This window comes from Acinonyx jubatus, chromosome A1, assembly GCF_027475565.1.
Source record: "Acinonyx jubatus isolate Ajub_Pintada_27869175 chromosome A1, VMU_Ajub_asm_v1.0, whole genome shotgun sequence".
Classification (NCBI taxonomy): Eukaryota; Metazoa; Chordata; class Mammalia; order Carnivora; family Felidae; genus Acinonyx; species Acinonyx jubatus.
In genome coordinates this window covers 210,626,087-210,644,128 of record NC_069380.1, presented here as the reverse complement: position 1 = coordinate 210,644,128, position 18,042 = coordinate 210,626,087, and the positions used below count along the sequence as shown (strand labels likewise).

Here is an 18,042-nt window from a genome sequence, read left to right as displayed (position 1 = left end):
AAGTAAGGCCATTAGGGTTGCCAGTCAGGGGTAGTTAACATGGACCAAGATCCCATTCATTTAAAATTGCAATACTGGGATGGGAGTAGAGATCATTGAAACATGTGGTAGATCTGAGGTCTCTTTATGACCCTGCATCGTCATTTAATCTTAGACAGTTCTCAAAGATCTCTTCAGGTTCCTGAGCTAAACAATTATATTACAAATTTTAAATCTAATTATAGAGGAGCCTGGGCGGTTCAGTCAGTTAAGCATCCGACTCGATCTGGGCTCTGGCCGCGATGTCGTGATTCTTGGCATCGAGCTCCATGGTGGGCCGCGTGCTGACAGCACGGAGCCTGCCTGGGATCATCTCTCTTCCTCTAACATTTTTTTAAAGTGTAATTATACTAACAATATCAGTATATATAAAAATATACTAATGTATATCCTATTTTATGTAATATGCTATCACAATAGTGAATACTAACAGTATCAGTAACATACACCCATATACCCCTAAGCTTGTTATATAGAAAGCTGCGGTGTAGAAATACATCAGGTTTTGTGTGTAAGTAATCTCCACAGTCCCTGATTAGCCGTCATGGTATATTAGATCAAAGTGGAGCCTGTTTTCCTCCGCTTACTGGCCATTTGGATTTTAGTTACTGATTTGTAGTTCTTTATCTAGTCTGCGTATTCCCTCTGTTGACTAAATACATTGAAAATGATTTTCTCCTAGTCCACTGCTTATGCATCTTAGGAGAGGAGAGGGTTACAGATTTGAATATTTAATGGATGTATGCCCTGCGCGTCTTAAGAATATAGGCACTGGGTACCACTTAAGTTTTTCGTTTCCTTGGAATTTATTTTGAATACCACAAAGGTGCCAAGCCCTTGTTCTGCATTTATTCTCACAGGGGGTGCAGCTGAACAAGCGGGAACAATAGAAGCTGGAGATGAAATTCTCGCCATTAATGGAAAACCCCTGGTTGGGCTCATGCACTTTGACGCCTGGAATATTATGAAGTCTGTCCCGGAGGGACCTGTGCAGTTAGTAATTAGGAAGCATAGAAATTCGTCCTGAAACCATCACCAGTGGTGATGCTCACTGGTCATGCTGGTTACATTTTTGAACAAGCATCTCCTTTTCTCAGTTCCCTTACTTGAGCAAATCAGAGTAACTTCTTCAAACGCTGGGTTCCTGAAACAACACAGGAACACTGATACAGGCAAGGACTATAGAAATCTCCAGGTTTTGACATCTACGTGAAGCTGACCTCTTGTGCGTGCAGCAGCGGTGGAGCGGACCCCTGGAAGCCTTTGACCTGGACCACCTCGGCTGGGAGGGATCCTTTTGTTCCAGTGCCTGTCCCCTCCTTTTCACATCTACTGATGGGGATATGAGACATGGCGTGCCCTTCATTCGAACCATTTACCTAGACCTTCGCATCCTTCTTGCCTCCTTTCACACTGTACCCAGTCCTGGCAGTGAGGGAGGTAACCAGGTCTGAGGGGGCAACACAAATGTCACAACTAAAAGGACTACAGTTTTATATAATTTTGTAAGTAAATAACAGTGCTTTTAGGCACATTCAGTGGAAGGAGCTGTGGGTCTGTATTATTACCGTGAAAAGAAATGAGACTTAAAGAAAGAAAGAAAAAAGATAAGTTATGACCTAACAGTTAAGCTGAGCTCAGGAATTATCCAAAAATGAAAAAGCAAAATACAGAAAGTGATATTTTTTAGAGAGTGTCATGTGCAATGTACGGATGCAGAGTTCAACTCCGTGGATTGTCGATCATCATGAAGTGCTGATCGTGATCTAAAAGTGTAAGTCGTAAGGCTATGCTACAAAAATGCCGTTCTGATAAACCACATTAAATAGCCATGAACTTTGCTGCTTTGAGTGAGCAGAAAGTTCCAGCTCTGAAAGCACCTTGCATCTGGTTTGCAACTTGTCTTGAGTAAGTGCTTCAATTCAAGACCAGTCAACCCAAGAGTGGGCAGAAATATCATAGTCACTGAGTTTCCATTTCTATATTTTATGCACTCCAACCACTAATTTAAGCCAGATTTTTAGAAATCTTTTTAGTACCCTTGGATTTATAAACGTAGGCATTACATTTGCAATCCAAATGGAGGAACTTAAAAATAATCCTTCTAGGGGACTTTTTTTTGGTTGGCTGGTTGTGTTCCCCTTTCCCAACAAGCTTAAGAAATAGAACCTTTCTAAAGCACTGGACCTCTTTTCCTGACCTGGGTGTGATGTCGGCTCTGCAGTGACTAAAGCGTTTGCTGGTTTTGTTTTCCTGTTTTGCAAATTCTTCCTTTTGCAAAACCGTTTCCCTGCAAAAGACTGTTGTGACTCATACTGCCTGTGAAAACCCATCCCGGCTGCTCTCCTTTCAAAGCATGACTTGTTCGTAGTGGCTGTTCCCATTCAATGTGCTGTTCCCTGTCACAAAACTGGCTTTTCTCCTCCTACTGCACCTTCTTTTCTTAAATTCTAAACCTTCACCAGCTACATTTACCAAGATGTAAAAAGAAGAAAATGGAGAACAAGGGTGAGTCACTCTTTCAAGGTAAAGCAGCAGAACTATGTAGTTACGAGCCAGATCCAAGGGTGATGCAGGCCAGCAGATCGAGTCCTGGGAGTACAGGTGAGAATCATAACCTGCCTGTGGGAGGACGCCGAGGTATTATGTCGGAGACTTCTTCCAATAACCTGCAGCTTGGGTCTATGGCTTAGAGAAAAGAATGGAGGTCACCGTACCCCTCCCCTGATCATAGAGGTGCTTACTCACCTTTGTACATTGCTTTTCCAAGTGACTAATCCCAGTAAACCTCTGTAAAGTTGGCCCAGAGGGGTCTCTCAGATGGGACTGAAGTATCTGGCTGGTGAGCCCAGATTTCTCATTTTTTTTTTTTTTTCCGTAGGTTATATACAAAAGAGAATGTTGCACAAGAGTTAGCTAGAAAGACCTGATTAATTTAGCTTCTACTATTCACTACAGTTCCAGGTAGGATACTATAGGCAGTCAGTGCAAGGTGCATGCTAGATTGTTTTTAAGTCTCTGGGGTCAGTTTTGTGGTTTCTGCTTTCTTGCCTGAATGGTAAGAGAATATTTGCCTCCGCCCTTCCAGCTGTGCCTACCAGTAAGAAATTCACATTCCTACGCAAACAGGAACATCTACAGAATGGGGAGCAGTGGAACAGTCTCCTTCCAAGAGTCCCTGATCATCGTATCTGAAGAGTGCAAAGGGTAGACCTTTGGCTCACTAAATTGTGTTAAAGTCATCAGCCATTTCTAGTAGATCTTGCGAGAAGGGTTTCCCTGGTCACCAGTTGGAATTGAAGGGAGAAAGCAAAAGGCTAAACTATCTCTGACCCTTAGAAGGCTACTTACTTGTCTTCAGTGTTCAAGGCATGACTAGTATTTCTAATTAGTCTAATTCCCACACTTCCTGAAGTGAGCACTAATGGTATTCTATTATCCTACTAAAATTTTCATTGTTTGGGGTTTTTATTGAACTCGTCAGTCACCCACAATAAGTTATGAGGGTAAATATGTGTTACAACAAGTAAATTGTAGTTGCAAGGATATTCTGTGAAGGTTGAAGTCGGGTTTCATTTCTGTCCTTCCATACATATCTAATTTTATGGTTGACTTAATTGGCACCACACCTGTTGTATAATATACATCCTTTATTTATGTAAAATAAAATGCCTTATATATTGAAGAGTAAGTGCAATAATATGAAATAGCCTGTACATTTTTAAAATGTTGTCGCCAAGTTATGTAAATCCACATCTCTGTAAACAACCTTTTTTAAGTAATTTTAAAAAAATAAACACTCTACTTACTACTTGGTTCTTTCCTTGTTGTTTTAGTTCTGCAATCCATAAAGTAACCTTTTAAAATATAAGGGGCGCCTAGGTAGCTCAGTTGATCAAGCCCCACTTAGGGCTCCATGCTGAGCATGGATTCTCTCTCTCCCCACTGCTTACACGCTCTCTAAAATAAAAATATAAAAAATATCAAGACATGTTTATTATTACTTAAATTATTACATAAATGAGAGGTCCAAAGGCAACAGAACTAAAATCAACAACTCTTGGGGCACCTGGGTAGCTCAGTTGGTTAAGCGTCCGACTTCGGCTCAGGTCATGATCTCGTGGCTCTTGAGTTCGAGCCCCACGTCAGGGATCTGTGCTGACAGCTCAGAGCCTGGAGCCTGCTTTGGATCCTGTCTCTCCCTCTCTCTCTGCTCCTTCCCAACTCGTGCTCTCAAAAATAAGTAAACATTTAAAAAAAAATTTTTTTTAAATCAACTCTTACATGGCCACACTGAGGATCTAACACAATCTAAATCTCCAAGACCTTCAATATCCCATGCCTTTGCAAAGCCCTGACCATCTAGATTTTACTCCCCTCTTCCCGCTACTAAAGTCTTCAATTTCCGCAAGCCTAATCCCAACACTGTTGATGTTCTCCCCATCAGAAGCCCCACCTTTCATTTCTTCTCTGTTAGACTAGACACCACGGTAGAGCACAGCAGCCCCCATCCATCCCAGAGACTCGGCACCCTTGTCCCAGCTAATCCTGGATCCTTCCTTCCACTAGCCAGCTTGTTGGTTCCTACATTCCTCTTCCTAGAGGAAATCCCACAACCATGTAGAATAATGCTGCTATAAATCCATGATTTCCAGCGATACCTGGAGACTCCCCAGCTACTCAGCCATTGTTTCCTTGTCGGTTTTTCTCTTTATAATGACTACTATTCCTCATTTTTCTCAAAACTGCTACTTACTCACCTCCCGCTACCACCCCACCCACCCCCGTGGCCCCATGCTTGGATGACCTGGGATCCTGCTTCACAGAGTAAAATAAAAAGCATCAGTTTACTTAGTCTCTTTTGATTTTAAGATGCAGACACCAACCTAGAGTAGCACAAGAAAGATGATGGCATGTCACAGAAATGTAAAAATGGGACTTGGCATATGACCGGGCCTCTGAGACTGAACGATGGGGTTCATGGGTGTTCACTCAGTGCCCTCCACTAGTAAGACTCCCCTGTTATTTGGGGCACCTGGGTGGCTCAGTCAGTTGAGCATCAGACTCTTGGTTTCAGCTTAGGTCATGATCTCACAGTTTGTGGGATCAAGCCCCACGTTGGGCTCTGGGGTGACAGCACTGAGCCTGCTTGGGATTCTGTCTCCACCCCCCCCCCCCCCACCCTTCCCCTGCTCGTGTGCTCTCTCAAAAATAAACATATTACATAACCATCCTGCTATGTGTGGGTCTGTTTCTACAAATCCACTTCTCCCTCTACCAGTCAGTGGCCTTATCACCAACTCTTCATACCTTTTCTTTATTAGAAACCTTATAGATGCTATTTTCTCATAACTTCGGCCTCTTATCACAGAATTTCTCTGGACATACCAGCTGCTGCCTGCCTGAATTTTTCCATATACACCCCAAAAGTCAGGTGCTGACTGGCTCACTCCTACTCAGGTAAAACTTCTGACAGAGAGTGTGCTTATTTGTTCATGTAACTTTTTTGTCTAAAGCCCAAACAAAAACACAAAGAGGGATGAATTTTAATACAGAAATAGCCCATTCTAGGAGTGCTGGAGAATGCATACCAGGTACAATACAATCTTAGGACCAAACTGAAGAGCAATGAAATGGGATACAATTCTCTTTAGCAAAAGAAGTATGAAATGAGAGTCCTGAAGAAGACCACCTAAAGTCTTACCCTGGAGAAAGGGGGTTGCAGGACAAAGTGGGCCCCAGAAAAAGCAGGAAGCACCCGGAATTGGAACCATTTACACTCCTCAGAATGGTAAGGAGGGTGAGGTTGAAGAGGGGGGATTGTTTTGATTTTTCCAGATACCTGGGTCAGCCTAGATAGGGCCAAGGAACAACACACAAGGAATGGTCTGATCTGAAGGGAGCCCCCGCCAGATAGGACCCTACCACAAAAAGGCTGAGCTAATTCAGTAAGGGTTTAGCTGCCACAGCTCACCCACCCCAGAAAGGCTCCAGCAGCAAGTGCCACTCCACATACCCCCTTCCCAATCCCCCCAAAGCAGCTATCTGAATGAAACAAGACTAAGATCGGCCACTACCCAGCTTTCTTCTCTCATCCTAAAGGATGAACCGAACACACTTAAACACAGAGACCTACCGACCAACCCTGAGCAAACAGCAAGCTCGGACAGGACCCCCACTAAAAACAATTTGGTTCAGCAAAGGTCTTCCTCATGAAGACAGAACTGGGAAAGGTGGAGGGAGGACACTGAAACACAACATGCAAAAGGCAGATAAATATAATGGGAGGACCACCTTGGGTATCAGAAGATGATAAATTCAAACGGATTTGTATTCTCAATGTACTTAAAGAGAGTGTAACTTCTAAGAAACAAGATCAAAAAAGAAAGAAAATCAAGTGAGATTAATATGGATCTGGTGTAACCAAGAACAGAAACTAAGAGACCACTTTACCAAACTAAAAGACCTAGCAGATGCATCAAGTCAAATCAAACTGCAGAAACCTAAGTCAGTGACATTGAAGATGAACTTGAAAAATGCCTAAAATACAATGGAAATGCACAAAGCCTATCCATAAATAAAATAAAAATCCTGATGAAATGTTAGGTAGTAGAATCCAGTAATGCATTAAGGAAAATACTAAGCCTAAGTGATGATAACTCCAAACATGACTGGTATGAATTTAAGAAATCTTTAAATGTAGTTCATTTTATTAGGACTAAAAATATATGTATAAAAATTATAAAAGACATCAATAAATATTTTTTAAAGTTTGCATCATACTGTATTTTTTTTATCATAAAGTGAATAGGAGGCTAAATTCAGAAACTATAAAACAAGAGACTCATAACTTAACCAGACTATATCCAAACTAAAAACAACTGGGGACTGTCCCAGCAGATGTAGGCAAGATGTCAGAACAGTGACATAGTGTTTTAATCTCCTTACCTCCCACCCATTCTCTGCTCCCTGCAGCTACCACCACACACACACGCACACGCACACCTAGTATAGATAAACAATGTACTACAACAAAACTAGGTTTGAAAGTACCCCCACAAATCCCAGAATATACAAATAGGGACAAACTACTAACAACAGCAAGATGAGTGCAAACAAGGCAGAGGAAGCACCAAGACATCTGACAGCCCTTGAAAACCCCACCGTCCCCACCATAATCAACGTAATCAATAGGGGAGCAGAACCAGATCTCAGAAAGTAATCTGCCGTAGCTCTTTCCACTACACCCAAACAGAAGAGGCAGGTGTAGAGAATAAATACAGTTAGGAAAGCTACCCTGACCCACATCCCTTGTAAAACAGCAACAAAAGTAATTTCATGTAAAAACAGGCAACAGAAGATAATCTAAGTAAAATCCCATACAACATTATTATAAGAACAAAGAGCCTGAGGCGCAAATACAATCAATCCCTATAGACAACAACAAAGCACACCAGAAAGACATGCTCAGGAAACCAGTGAAAACTGTAACCGAATGCCTCAAAAAAAATACATCAAGAAAACGGTATAAAATATAAGATAAACTGAAATTAGAAAAAAAATTCAGAAATTGGTTATTATAATAAACCCAGTAAAAACAATTTCAGAAAAGACGAAACTAGAATACGTAACATCTTAAGATAAAAAGGGTGAGAGGCTTAAAGATCAACGGTAATGAGAAAAAAGAGCCCAAGCAGAGCAGACAAATATAAGGAGCTGTAATAACAGTCCCCAAAGAAGAAAACCTAAACCAAGGGACAGAACAAACACTGAAAACTTTACTTTTCCTGAAACTTAGAATAAAAAAGATTTGACACTACACATTGAAGGAACGTACCGTGCACTTGGAAATACTGATCCAGGGGCACCTGGGTGGCTCAGTCGGTTGAGCGTCCAGCAGATCTCACTCCTTATGGGTTTGAGCCCTGGCTCAGGCTCTGTGCTGACCACTCAGAGCCTGGAGCCTGTTTTGGATTCCGTATCTCCCTGTCTCTCTGCCCCTCCCTGGCTCGTGCTCTGTCTCTCTCTCCCTCTCAAAAATAATAAGCATTAAAAAATGTTTTTAAAAGGTAATACTAATCCAGAACAACCAACACCCAAACACAGTATGGTAACATTATTGGGGGGAAAAAATCCTGTGGGCTCCAGGCAAAAAGAACAAGGCATTCATGAGGGAAAGAAAATCATATTACAATCAGACTTTGACAGTAATGCTTTATGCCAAAAAGAACACACTTAACACACTGAAAAAAAAAAAAAATCAAAATATGATCTAGAATGTTATCCAGACAAACTGACCTTCAAATAAAAAGGCTGCAGATAACCTGTCACCAGAATACCAACACTCAGGGACTATTATTCTCACAGGCCTTTCTGAAGAATCTAACAAATGAGCAAGACAACCAAAATGATAGGACAATGACATAAGGAATGGTAGTGAGCACTAAACATGTATTTACCTGAAGAGTTAAGACCAAAGAGTTAAAAGGGAGACTGTACTATGTATAACGACGATGTTCTTACAATGCAGATACAGCTCAAAGTGGAGCACTGACTTGTACACTCAAAAATGGTTAAAATGGTAAATTTTACGTTACCACAATAAAAAAGGAAAAAAAGTAAGTACGTCATAAGTTTACAGTGATACTTCTCATTTAAATGTAGAACTACAAAGGTTTTGACTACCTTCTGTCTTAAAGCTATACTTTTAAGTTTTCCATATCAAGAATCCTGGTTCTCATCAAGGAAATTAATTATGATAAAAGAATGTTTATTTCTGTAAGTCCATAATACTTAACGAATCAGTCACCTTTAGAGAATGTTAGAGAACCAACTCTATTTTGAAACTCGGTAAACAAAAGGTAGAATTTAGGGGGCACATGGATGGCTCAGTTGGTTGAGTGTCCAACTCCTGATTTCACCTCATGTCATTATCTCATAGTCATGAGATCAAACCCTGCACTGGGCTCAGTGCTGACAGTGTGAAGCCTGGTTGGAATTCTCTCCCTCTCTCTGCCTCCTTCCCACACACGCACTCTTTCTTCTCTCACAATAATAAACATTTGTTAAGAAGGTAGAATTGGGACGCCTGGGTGGTGGCTCAGTCGGTCAAGCGTCCAACTTCAGCTCAGTTCGTGATCTCACAGCTCATTGAGTTCAAGCCCCACATCGGGCTCTCTGCTATCAGCACAGAGCCCGCTTCAGATCCTCTGTCCCGTTCTCTCTGCCCCTCTCCAGTTTGTTCTCTCTCAAAATAAACACACACACACACACAAAAAATAAAGACTTTACCCTACTTTTCCTCTATAAATACTAATAATAGCAATGATACAGGTGAAGTCTTTTATAGATATTCTCTAGCTAATAAGCAAAGAAATGTAAGAATTAAAGTATCACCTCTCTGCAATCCCAATAAATCACTGATGTAATAAGAAATGACCAGTAAGGTTACCAACGTCACAAAAGAAAAGAGATTAAGAGCTCCCTGATGGAAGAACAAACCACCACCTATGAAACAGTGTTGCCCAAAGAAACCTGAATCTGACAGCCTCTAGATCCAATTACCAATACCTGGCAAGTACAAAAGTCAGAAAAACACATTAAACTACACCATGTGGAAACAACCAACAAAATCCAAACTTTGGAAAACTCTACAGGACAAGTGATCCAATTTCATCAGCAAATATCTTGCAAGGGAAAAAACAAGAGATAGATGTCAGGGGGAGACCTACATTTTAAGAGAAACCTGGGGTGGCTCAGTTGGTTGAGCATCCAACTTCAGCTCAGACCATGATTTCGCGGTTTGTTGAGTTTGAGCCCCCACTTCGGGCTCTGCTGCAGTCAGCCTGTCAGCACAAAGCCTGATTCAGATCCTCTGTCCTCCTTTCTCGGCCTCTCCCCCTCTTGTACTCTCTCAAAAATAAACATTTAAAAAAAAAAACACTTAAAAAAGGCCATCAAATGAAAGATGAAAGGGGCACCTGGGTGGCTCAGTTGGGTAATAAGCATCTGACTTTTGGTGTCCACTCAGGTCACCTCAAGGTTCATGGGTTCGAGCCCTGCATCAGGCACACTGTCAGCATGGGGCCTGCTTGGGATTCTACCTCTCTGCCCCTCCCCCACTAGCACTCTCTCTCAGAATAAATAAGCTTAAAAAAAAAAAAAAAAGGAAAAGGAAACCAAACAGAACAAAAGTATTAGAGATGCAATACTGGGTCAGAACAGTATTCTCAGGGATTAGGGAGACTCTAACTGGGAGGAAGCCTTGAACAGATTCTGGATAGCTGGCAACATTCTGTCTCCTGACCTGGGTGATGGCTGCAAGCATATTTGCCTTAAAATAATTTATTAGCCTATACATTTGCTTATGTGATTTTCCATGTGTATTTTAATCAATACATGTGATTTTTAGATGTTATATTTAACTGCACCCCCAAATTCATATGATATATGCATATCCCAAATCTGAATACCAGGCAGATCTCTTTAATAGGACAATTAAGGTCTGCACAGATTCCATGCTTGAGCACTGCACCATATACTTTTCCAAAGATTAAAAAAGAAAAACAAAAAGCCTCACCATATACCAACTCCAAAGACTGGGAAAACGAACTGCATCACAGACACAGGGTTAATACACATAATATATGGAAAGTCCTGATGAAGCAATACAAAAAAAAGATCAATGCCCCTTAAAAAAAATGAAAACATGAACAAATAACTCACTGGGGGGGGGGGGGGAATACAAATTACCAATAAAGATAGTAAATGATAACCCCTGAATAAAATAATTTGATCGTTCTCCTCTATTAAGCTCGGTAAAGACCAGAATTGATGATACCCTCTACAGTACTGGCTAAGGTCTAAAGAAACCACCATTTACATTATTGGTGGAAATTAACATGAATCTTAGAAGTCAAACTGACTTTATCTTTACATTTTCAAGACCTACTGTTTGAGTAAATTCATTTCTATTATTCCTCCTACAGAAATCAACTATAAAGACATGGGGTGGCTCAGCTGGTTGAGCGTGCAACTCTTGATTTCTGCTTAGGTCATGATCCCAGGGTCATGAGACTGAGCCCCACGTCAGGCTCCATATGCAATGTAGAGCCTGCTTGAGACTCTCTCTCTTTCCCTCTCCCTCACCCACACTCTCTTTTTCTAAAATTAAATTTAAAAAGACTTGAAATAAATATAAAAACAGGAGAATAATCCAAATATTCATTAGTGGCAAAGTTATACAATGAAGCCAAAAATGCTTAAAAAGAATGTGTGCTTTTTCTGAAAGCTCTCCACAACATAAATGGAAGAAGAATATTGCATATTCCCATTATGATGCTAGTGGAGATCACAGTACAGCACTGGTCTACCAAGAGTAAATTCTAACATTCAACTGAGAAAGTATGTGTATCACTTTAACTATGTTACCATCCGTACCCCTCTGACAGTAGCCCACAAGGTTATGTACATTAACACTGCTGCCTTGCCAGTGCTATTAAAGAATACAGAAAATTTATGCAAAATTTATGAGAGCCAGTGATATCGTCCTGGGACTCAATGGGCTTCAATGAATAGGAAATTACTCAGGTTGTCAGTCATATTGATCTGGATGAAAGTAAAATGGAGCAACATTATCTGTAAATATATATAATGAGGAAATACAAGATGGAGAAACCACAGAGCTGGAATTAAACTTCATAAATACCTCACACAGACTTGTGACTACTATTTCCATGTTCTTGGGGCAAGAGTGGCCACGACTCGCAGTCCTGGACCCTTGTCATCATCAGGCTGAATGTCATTATTTACTGGTCCTGTATTGTCACTGAACCAAACACCAGCCCCTTTACTTTCCTTTGGGTGATGACCAAACTCAGACATTATATTTAAAAAGAGTATTGTATTCATCTGTTCAGAAACGATAGGAAGAACTGAATGATGGAATGTGTCTGAGACCACTGGGTAATCCTGTTTCCGCAGATCAGCAGCTTTCTTGGCCACCTGACATCTGACAGTGTCTTTTTCCTCTAAGAACATAGAGAACTGGCCAACTTTTTCATCCACAAAAGACAATTTATGTTAAATTATACCAAGATATTAGAAGCAAGCAGGAATATCCTTCTATCACTGAATTCTGTACCACCATGAGAATTTTTGCATGCCTGCTCTTCTGCTTCTGTTAGAGAAAATCCATCCCCTCCTAGTGCCAAAATAAGAAAGGAAAAATTGTAGTTGAATGCCACGACTATTAATCGCTCGGGATTAAAAGTTCCAACACTTACCAGGTAACCTGAGACTCAGCAAGGCATCCTCTCCAAGCTTGTCCTTCAATAAATGAAGATAGTAATCGGGGTTTGGGGAGCTCAAAACGAAGTACAGACTACTTTACCAGGCACAGAGTGTGCATTCACCAAGGCTTGTTGCTCCTTTCTGTTGGAGTCTTGTTCTAGATCAGGTTAGAGCACTGTTAAAGATCAGGTTAATTTAAGGAACACTCAACAATTAAACAGTATGTGAAGAGTTCAAGAAGCAGCAGATTCTTTACACAATAGACTTTTATGGAAGTTTTGTTATATTCAAACCCACTGCCTGATTTTTAGATCCAAGCAGCATAAACCCGTGGAAACACCGCTCCTACCACACAGCACAATTATTTCCATGGGCCCTATCATTTCGCCTTTAAAGAGGACTGTACACAGTAGCATTTTATAGGAGAAAAAGTTCTAGATAACATCCCCCCACCTCCAAATTGTACTCCTCTTCCTCGCCTCTGGCTATAAAATATGTACTGCAGTTGGGGCCACAAACAGGTGGCGGTGACTGGACACTCAGCTCTGAAACCACTGACAGAGGTTCGGACAAGGCCCTTTTCCAGCCTTGCTTGAGAATATAGATGCTGGCGATGAGGTGAAGAATACTTTAGAAAAACATCCATGATCTCACTTCTAAAATCTCTGCAAGGAAAAAAACGGTACATTTTCACCTGAAAAGAAATCCCAGGATACAATCAGTTATCGGTTCAGTATCCACTTTATAAGGGAAAAAAAAAATTAACAGTTTCCATACTTATTTACCACCAGTAGTGTCAGTTTTAGAGGTAAAGGAGGTTATTTTAAAGGACAGAAAATCTTTTTCCATGCATTAAAAAAAAACAGAGCCTGGCAAACTACTACCAACGGCCAGCTGCCTGTTTTCGTGAACAGTGTTATTGGTACACAGCCTCATCCACTTATTTGTATTGCCTATAGCAACTTTCATTCAAGAGTTGAGTAGTTGTGACATTACAAATGGCTCACAAAACCTAAATATTTACTATCCAGTCCTACAAGAAAAAGTTTGCCAGCCCCTGCACCAAAATATTACCACACTAGGGGTGCCTGTGTGGCTCAGTCGCTGGAGCGTCAGACTCTTGGTTTTGGCTCAGGTCATGAACTCATGTGGGTTCAAGCCCCACGTCAGGCCCTGCGCAGACAGTGCAGAGCCTGCTTGGGATTCTCTCTCTCTGCCCCTCCCCCACTCATGCTGTCTCTGTCTCTCAAAATAAATAAATAAATAAATAAACTTAAAAGAAAAAAAAAGTATTACCACACTCAACTAAGGCTAAGTAAAAATTAGAAAGAAAACTATGGTAGAATACAAAAATACAAATGACATGCTTGCTCTGATTCAGGCACTTTCAAGATCATAGTTTATTTATTACTTCAGATAAAAAGATAGTATACATATTAGGGAATCCCTTAAAATTCAACTCTACAGTTATACACCATCTAGTACTTTTGCATTGAATGTTAACCAAAAAAATCTCTAAACACCTGAAAGCCCCACTATTAACATGAACTATGGTAATAAAAAATTTGACATTTAATTTGTTCAATATATAGTATTTACATTATGAAACCAATGCTGATACCATAAACAGTGATAAAGAAATAGTAAAAATAAACTTTAAAAAGCAAAGGTTTATATCCTTACAATGTGCTAATTATCATAATTGTATATAAAAATTAAAACATAGCAGAGCTTTCTGTTACAAAATTCTTAATCATCTGAGTTGTAGTCATTACTTGCTAACAATTTACATGCAATATCTGCTAAAACTGACATTTGATTTGTTTTCCCCCAAAAAAGTATGAGTAGATAAATGACATTTAAGAGCAGACATTAATTTACCTGTGGACAGAAAAAGAAAAAACTGTACTCAAGATTAGTACTGGTCACAAGCCTCTTCCATATAGAAACGATAGAAACATTTAAGACCAAAAATAATTCCAAAAGGAGATGCATAGGCAAAAGGTGCCATGAATGGCACAGCTCAGAAAGTCTTGGGACCAATCAGACACATCTTTTCTCTTTCCTTCAATGATGAGAGGTCTATTTTGCCATCAAATAATACGGACTGAAGCAAGTGAGGGGCACCAGGTGTACAACGAATGAAATCTTGCAAAATACTAAGATGGAGGCAGGAGTGGCCAGAAGGGGCAATTTATATAGAATTCAAACTATATACAGCATATGTGGAATGCGGCCCACCCCGATCCGGCTTTGTGAAACAACTGGACCTTTAGGATTTAACAGTTAAAATTACAACAAGTGTAATAATACAATAGATTTACACGGGAAACAAAATCCAAGGGGCATTTTATATTATTTACTGTGTTGTTTCAATTTAAAAATAATTTTGCTAAGTATACATCTCAACTGAGGTCTATGTATAAAATGTCCTAATAGATACAGATATTTACCTTTGGTGAGTTAAAGGCCTTTTTGTGACTTCTGTCTGAATCGTAGGCAGAATGCTAGGTGTACGTGCACACATGGGAAAAACTCAAGTTGAGGTAATCCAAAAGATGTGCGTGTGAGGAGACTGGAGTCACTTTGAAAGTCAAAGTGTGCCAGAATCCCAAAACAGGTTAACAGTGAGGATGGCAACAAGGAATGGATTGCCAATATGGCAGTAAAACTTTTTTTGAAAACAGAAAGAGGAAGGCCTCTCGTACCAGCAGAATCCTGCATACATACAAAAAAGAAAAGCCACCCACCGTTTCATAAAACAAAAGCCAATTACAGTGTGGAAAGTACAAACTGCAGAGAACCAGAAGTCAATAGAAGAAAACCTACTGGTTTACATGAGAGAGAGAACTTCGTTCTGAGCAGCTACTTGGTGAACGCTGCCACCACCGCCCACAGGACCTCGTTGGTGTTGGCCTTCAGACACTCCACTTCCGGATCTAAGTCGAGGAGCTGCCGTACTCTCTTGGTGGCTAAATCATACTGCTCGTCCAGAAGGGGAGCGAAAGCATTCTCCAGGACGTCGGAGGCGTGGGCTAGGTAAATGAGGGCCAGCAAGCGTTTGTCCATACGGTGAGGGTCATTCACCCATTTGTCAAGAACAGCTTCCTGTACCTTCTTGATGAGGCGCTGCTTGATATTGTTGTTGGTGAGGGGATGTGTGGTCATGTCAAAGAGTAGGAAGTTCTGTTTCTCTGTTGTCAATACACCCTTTTCCACCAGGTTTTTAGCTAATCGTTCCCGCACGTTTCTTAACTGATAATGCAATTTTAACGGATTCCATGTCTCACCTAAACAAAAGATTTCAGAAGTTAGAAATGACAGGTATTATACTGCTGACTTTATAAAGTGTACTACTAAAATAAACAATAAAATTTGATTTCCACCCCCTCTAAACAAATAAAAGAAAACTCAACTATTTTTCTTGTCAACTAAACCATGAACCCCTTGAGGGCCAGGCCTTTGGATTCTAAGCACCCGTCACGTTTTCAGGCACAACAGTTCCTCAAAGGACCAAATTGAAAGCAGTCTTCAAACCAGGTACCCTAAGGTGCAAATGAGCTAAATACTAAATACATTCAGCCTCCCTCCAGCTGTTGTCAAAAAGCAACCAGAGCAAAATGTTTCTTTTCTATTTAGAAACACTAATGTGCAATAGACACACAAAAGAAAAAAAGTTTCCTGATTAATATACTATTCCAGAAACTGCTACATAACAGCCTGCAAAGCTAGGAAAGCCTGTTTGGACAAGGCTGTTCTTTGATAACAAAATAATACAAAGCCAATTCTAGAAGGACAAAACATTTTCACCATTTTAATCCGGTCACCTATGCACATTTCCTTTCAAGACAGAAATATTTAAAATAAAACCAAACAATTTTCATGAAGATAATTTTTTTCTCTACAGAAAGACCAGAAGGAAATGTATCAAAATATTAACCTTAGTTTTCTTTGGGATAATGTGTGACAAATTTTCTTTTTTGTACTTTCTATATTTTCTGAATTATCTCTAAGGAACACATAACAATTTTTTTAATTTGAAAAAAATACTACAGCAATTTTCCAAACTGGGACGTGTTAAAGATCAACCACGGGCACTTTTGTTATATGAAAAAGCAGTAAGGTTGAAAAAATTGTTTTAATGTTTATTTATTTAGAGAGACAGAATCCTAAGCAGGCTCCATGCTCAGCGTGGAGCATGACGTGGGGCTCAATCCCACGACCATGCGATCATGACCTGAGCTGAAATCAAGAGCTGGATGCTTGACCAACTGAGCCATCTAGGCTCAAGGAACCCCCAGGGTGAAATTTTATAATACTGAGAAAAAACAAACTGTATTGTCTACTACAGGACCCACTAGCCACGTGGGACTATTAAATTTAAATAAATAAAAAATTCAGTTCCTCAGTTGTACTAACCACGTTTCAAAATGTTCAATAGCCATGTATGGCTAATGTCTACTTACTGGACAGCAAAGAAACAGAACATTTCCATAATCACGGAGAGTTCTAGTGAAGAGTGTGATCTTAAAATATATTACTATTTAGTTGACCATAAGCAAAAGTATTTTATCATATGACTTAACAATAAAAAATATGGGGCTAGGATAGAGTAATCAGGCCTGGACTTCTACAATTAGACCCTTTGGCCTTCCATAAATAGAAACCTGGATAAAATATATGAAACAACTGCTTTCCAACACTAGTCAAAAGGCAGTCCAGAGCTGTGACCCTTGAGAGAAACCTAAGTGAGCCATACTCTTGCCCAAGCTTACTATCCAATAACACGTCCCAGGGAGCAAAGCAGGACAGAAGACCTCAAACAGAGCACAGAAGTTCTAAAACAAGCAGAAAAAAAATTTTAATTGAAAATTTAAATTAAACAAACTAGAAAGACAGAGATCAGAGTTCCAAGAAGGCAAGGCAGCTGAAATACAAAGGCAGAGTACTGGAAAAGAGAGAGCTATGCAGAACAAGAGCTCTAGAAACCTGTACGGTGTTCCTTTGAGTCTGGTTGAAAACAAAGTCACACAAGTTAAGATGAGAACTCTGCAGGGGTAGGCAAAGAAAAATTAACCAAAAGCTGTAAGCTGAACAACTGTAAGTGTTCACATGGAGCTGGGGAAAATTTGCGTGCCAAGTAGCCTGAGTGGAAAGGTCTCACTGAACATCCAAGATATTCAGAAGGGACTCCAGAAGATCACACCTTAGTACTAGGCCTAAACTAGCCTTTGAGAAAAGGCTATTCTAGACCTGGCCCAATAAAGCTTAAAAACAAACTGATCTACAAGTAACTTAATTGCCTATCAAAACAAATTTCAACATTCTTTAAAGAAAACAACAGAATCCGGCATTCAACATAGCATTCACAATGTCCAGCAACCAATAAAAATCACTAGACTTGCAAAAAGCAGGAAAATGTGACCCAAACGGGGGGGGGGCGCGCGTTCAACAGAAACAGTGAACCAAATTAGACATGACCCAGAAATGACAGAGATGATGGGAATTCACAGACAAGGACTTTCAAATGACAATTATAAATTTCTAAATAATTTAAAGGAAAACCTGAATGCAATGAAGAGAAAATAAGAGCTATTTTTTAAATGAATGATCTGGAAGTGACATTCTGAATTTATGATTCACTCTATAAAACTAGGGACTTGAAAAAAACCTGTCAAATAAAGAAGGGCTGGTGCCATGAATTATTAAATT

The 18,042-nt window shown here is 40.1% G+C and overlaps 2 protein-coding genes across 14 annotated transcripts in view; one reads left to right on the top strand and one right to left on the bottom strand.

Annotated features, from left to right (window-relative positions):
* Window positions 1-3,850, top strand: part of PDZD2 (PDZ domain containing 2) — a 364,850-nt gene extending 361,000 nt beyond the window's left edge. For all 12 annotated transcript variants that reach the window (XM_027074932.2, XM_027074927.2, XM_053201763.1 and 9 more), the window contains one exon: window positions 900-3,850. In XM_027074932.2, coding sequence (XP_026930733.1) covers window positions 900-1,066 — 167 coding nt within the window. In that variant the 3' untranslated portion in view covers window positions 1,067-3,850. The remainder of the gene's footprint in view (window positions 1-899) is intronic.
* A 9,856-nt stretch (window positions 3,851-13,706) lies between these two features.
* Window positions 13,707-18,042, bottom strand: part of LOC106979746 (Golgi phosphoprotein 3) — a 48,502-nt gene continuing 44,166 nt past the window's right edge. For both annotated transcript variants that reach the window (XM_027074987.2, XM_027074986.2), the window contains one exon: window positions 13,707-15,620. In XM_027074987.2, the coding sequence (XP_026930788.1) occupies window positions 15,196-15,620 (425 nt within the window). In that variant the 3' untranslated portion in view covers window positions 13,707-15,195. The remainder of the gene's footprint in view (window positions 15,621-18,042) is intronic.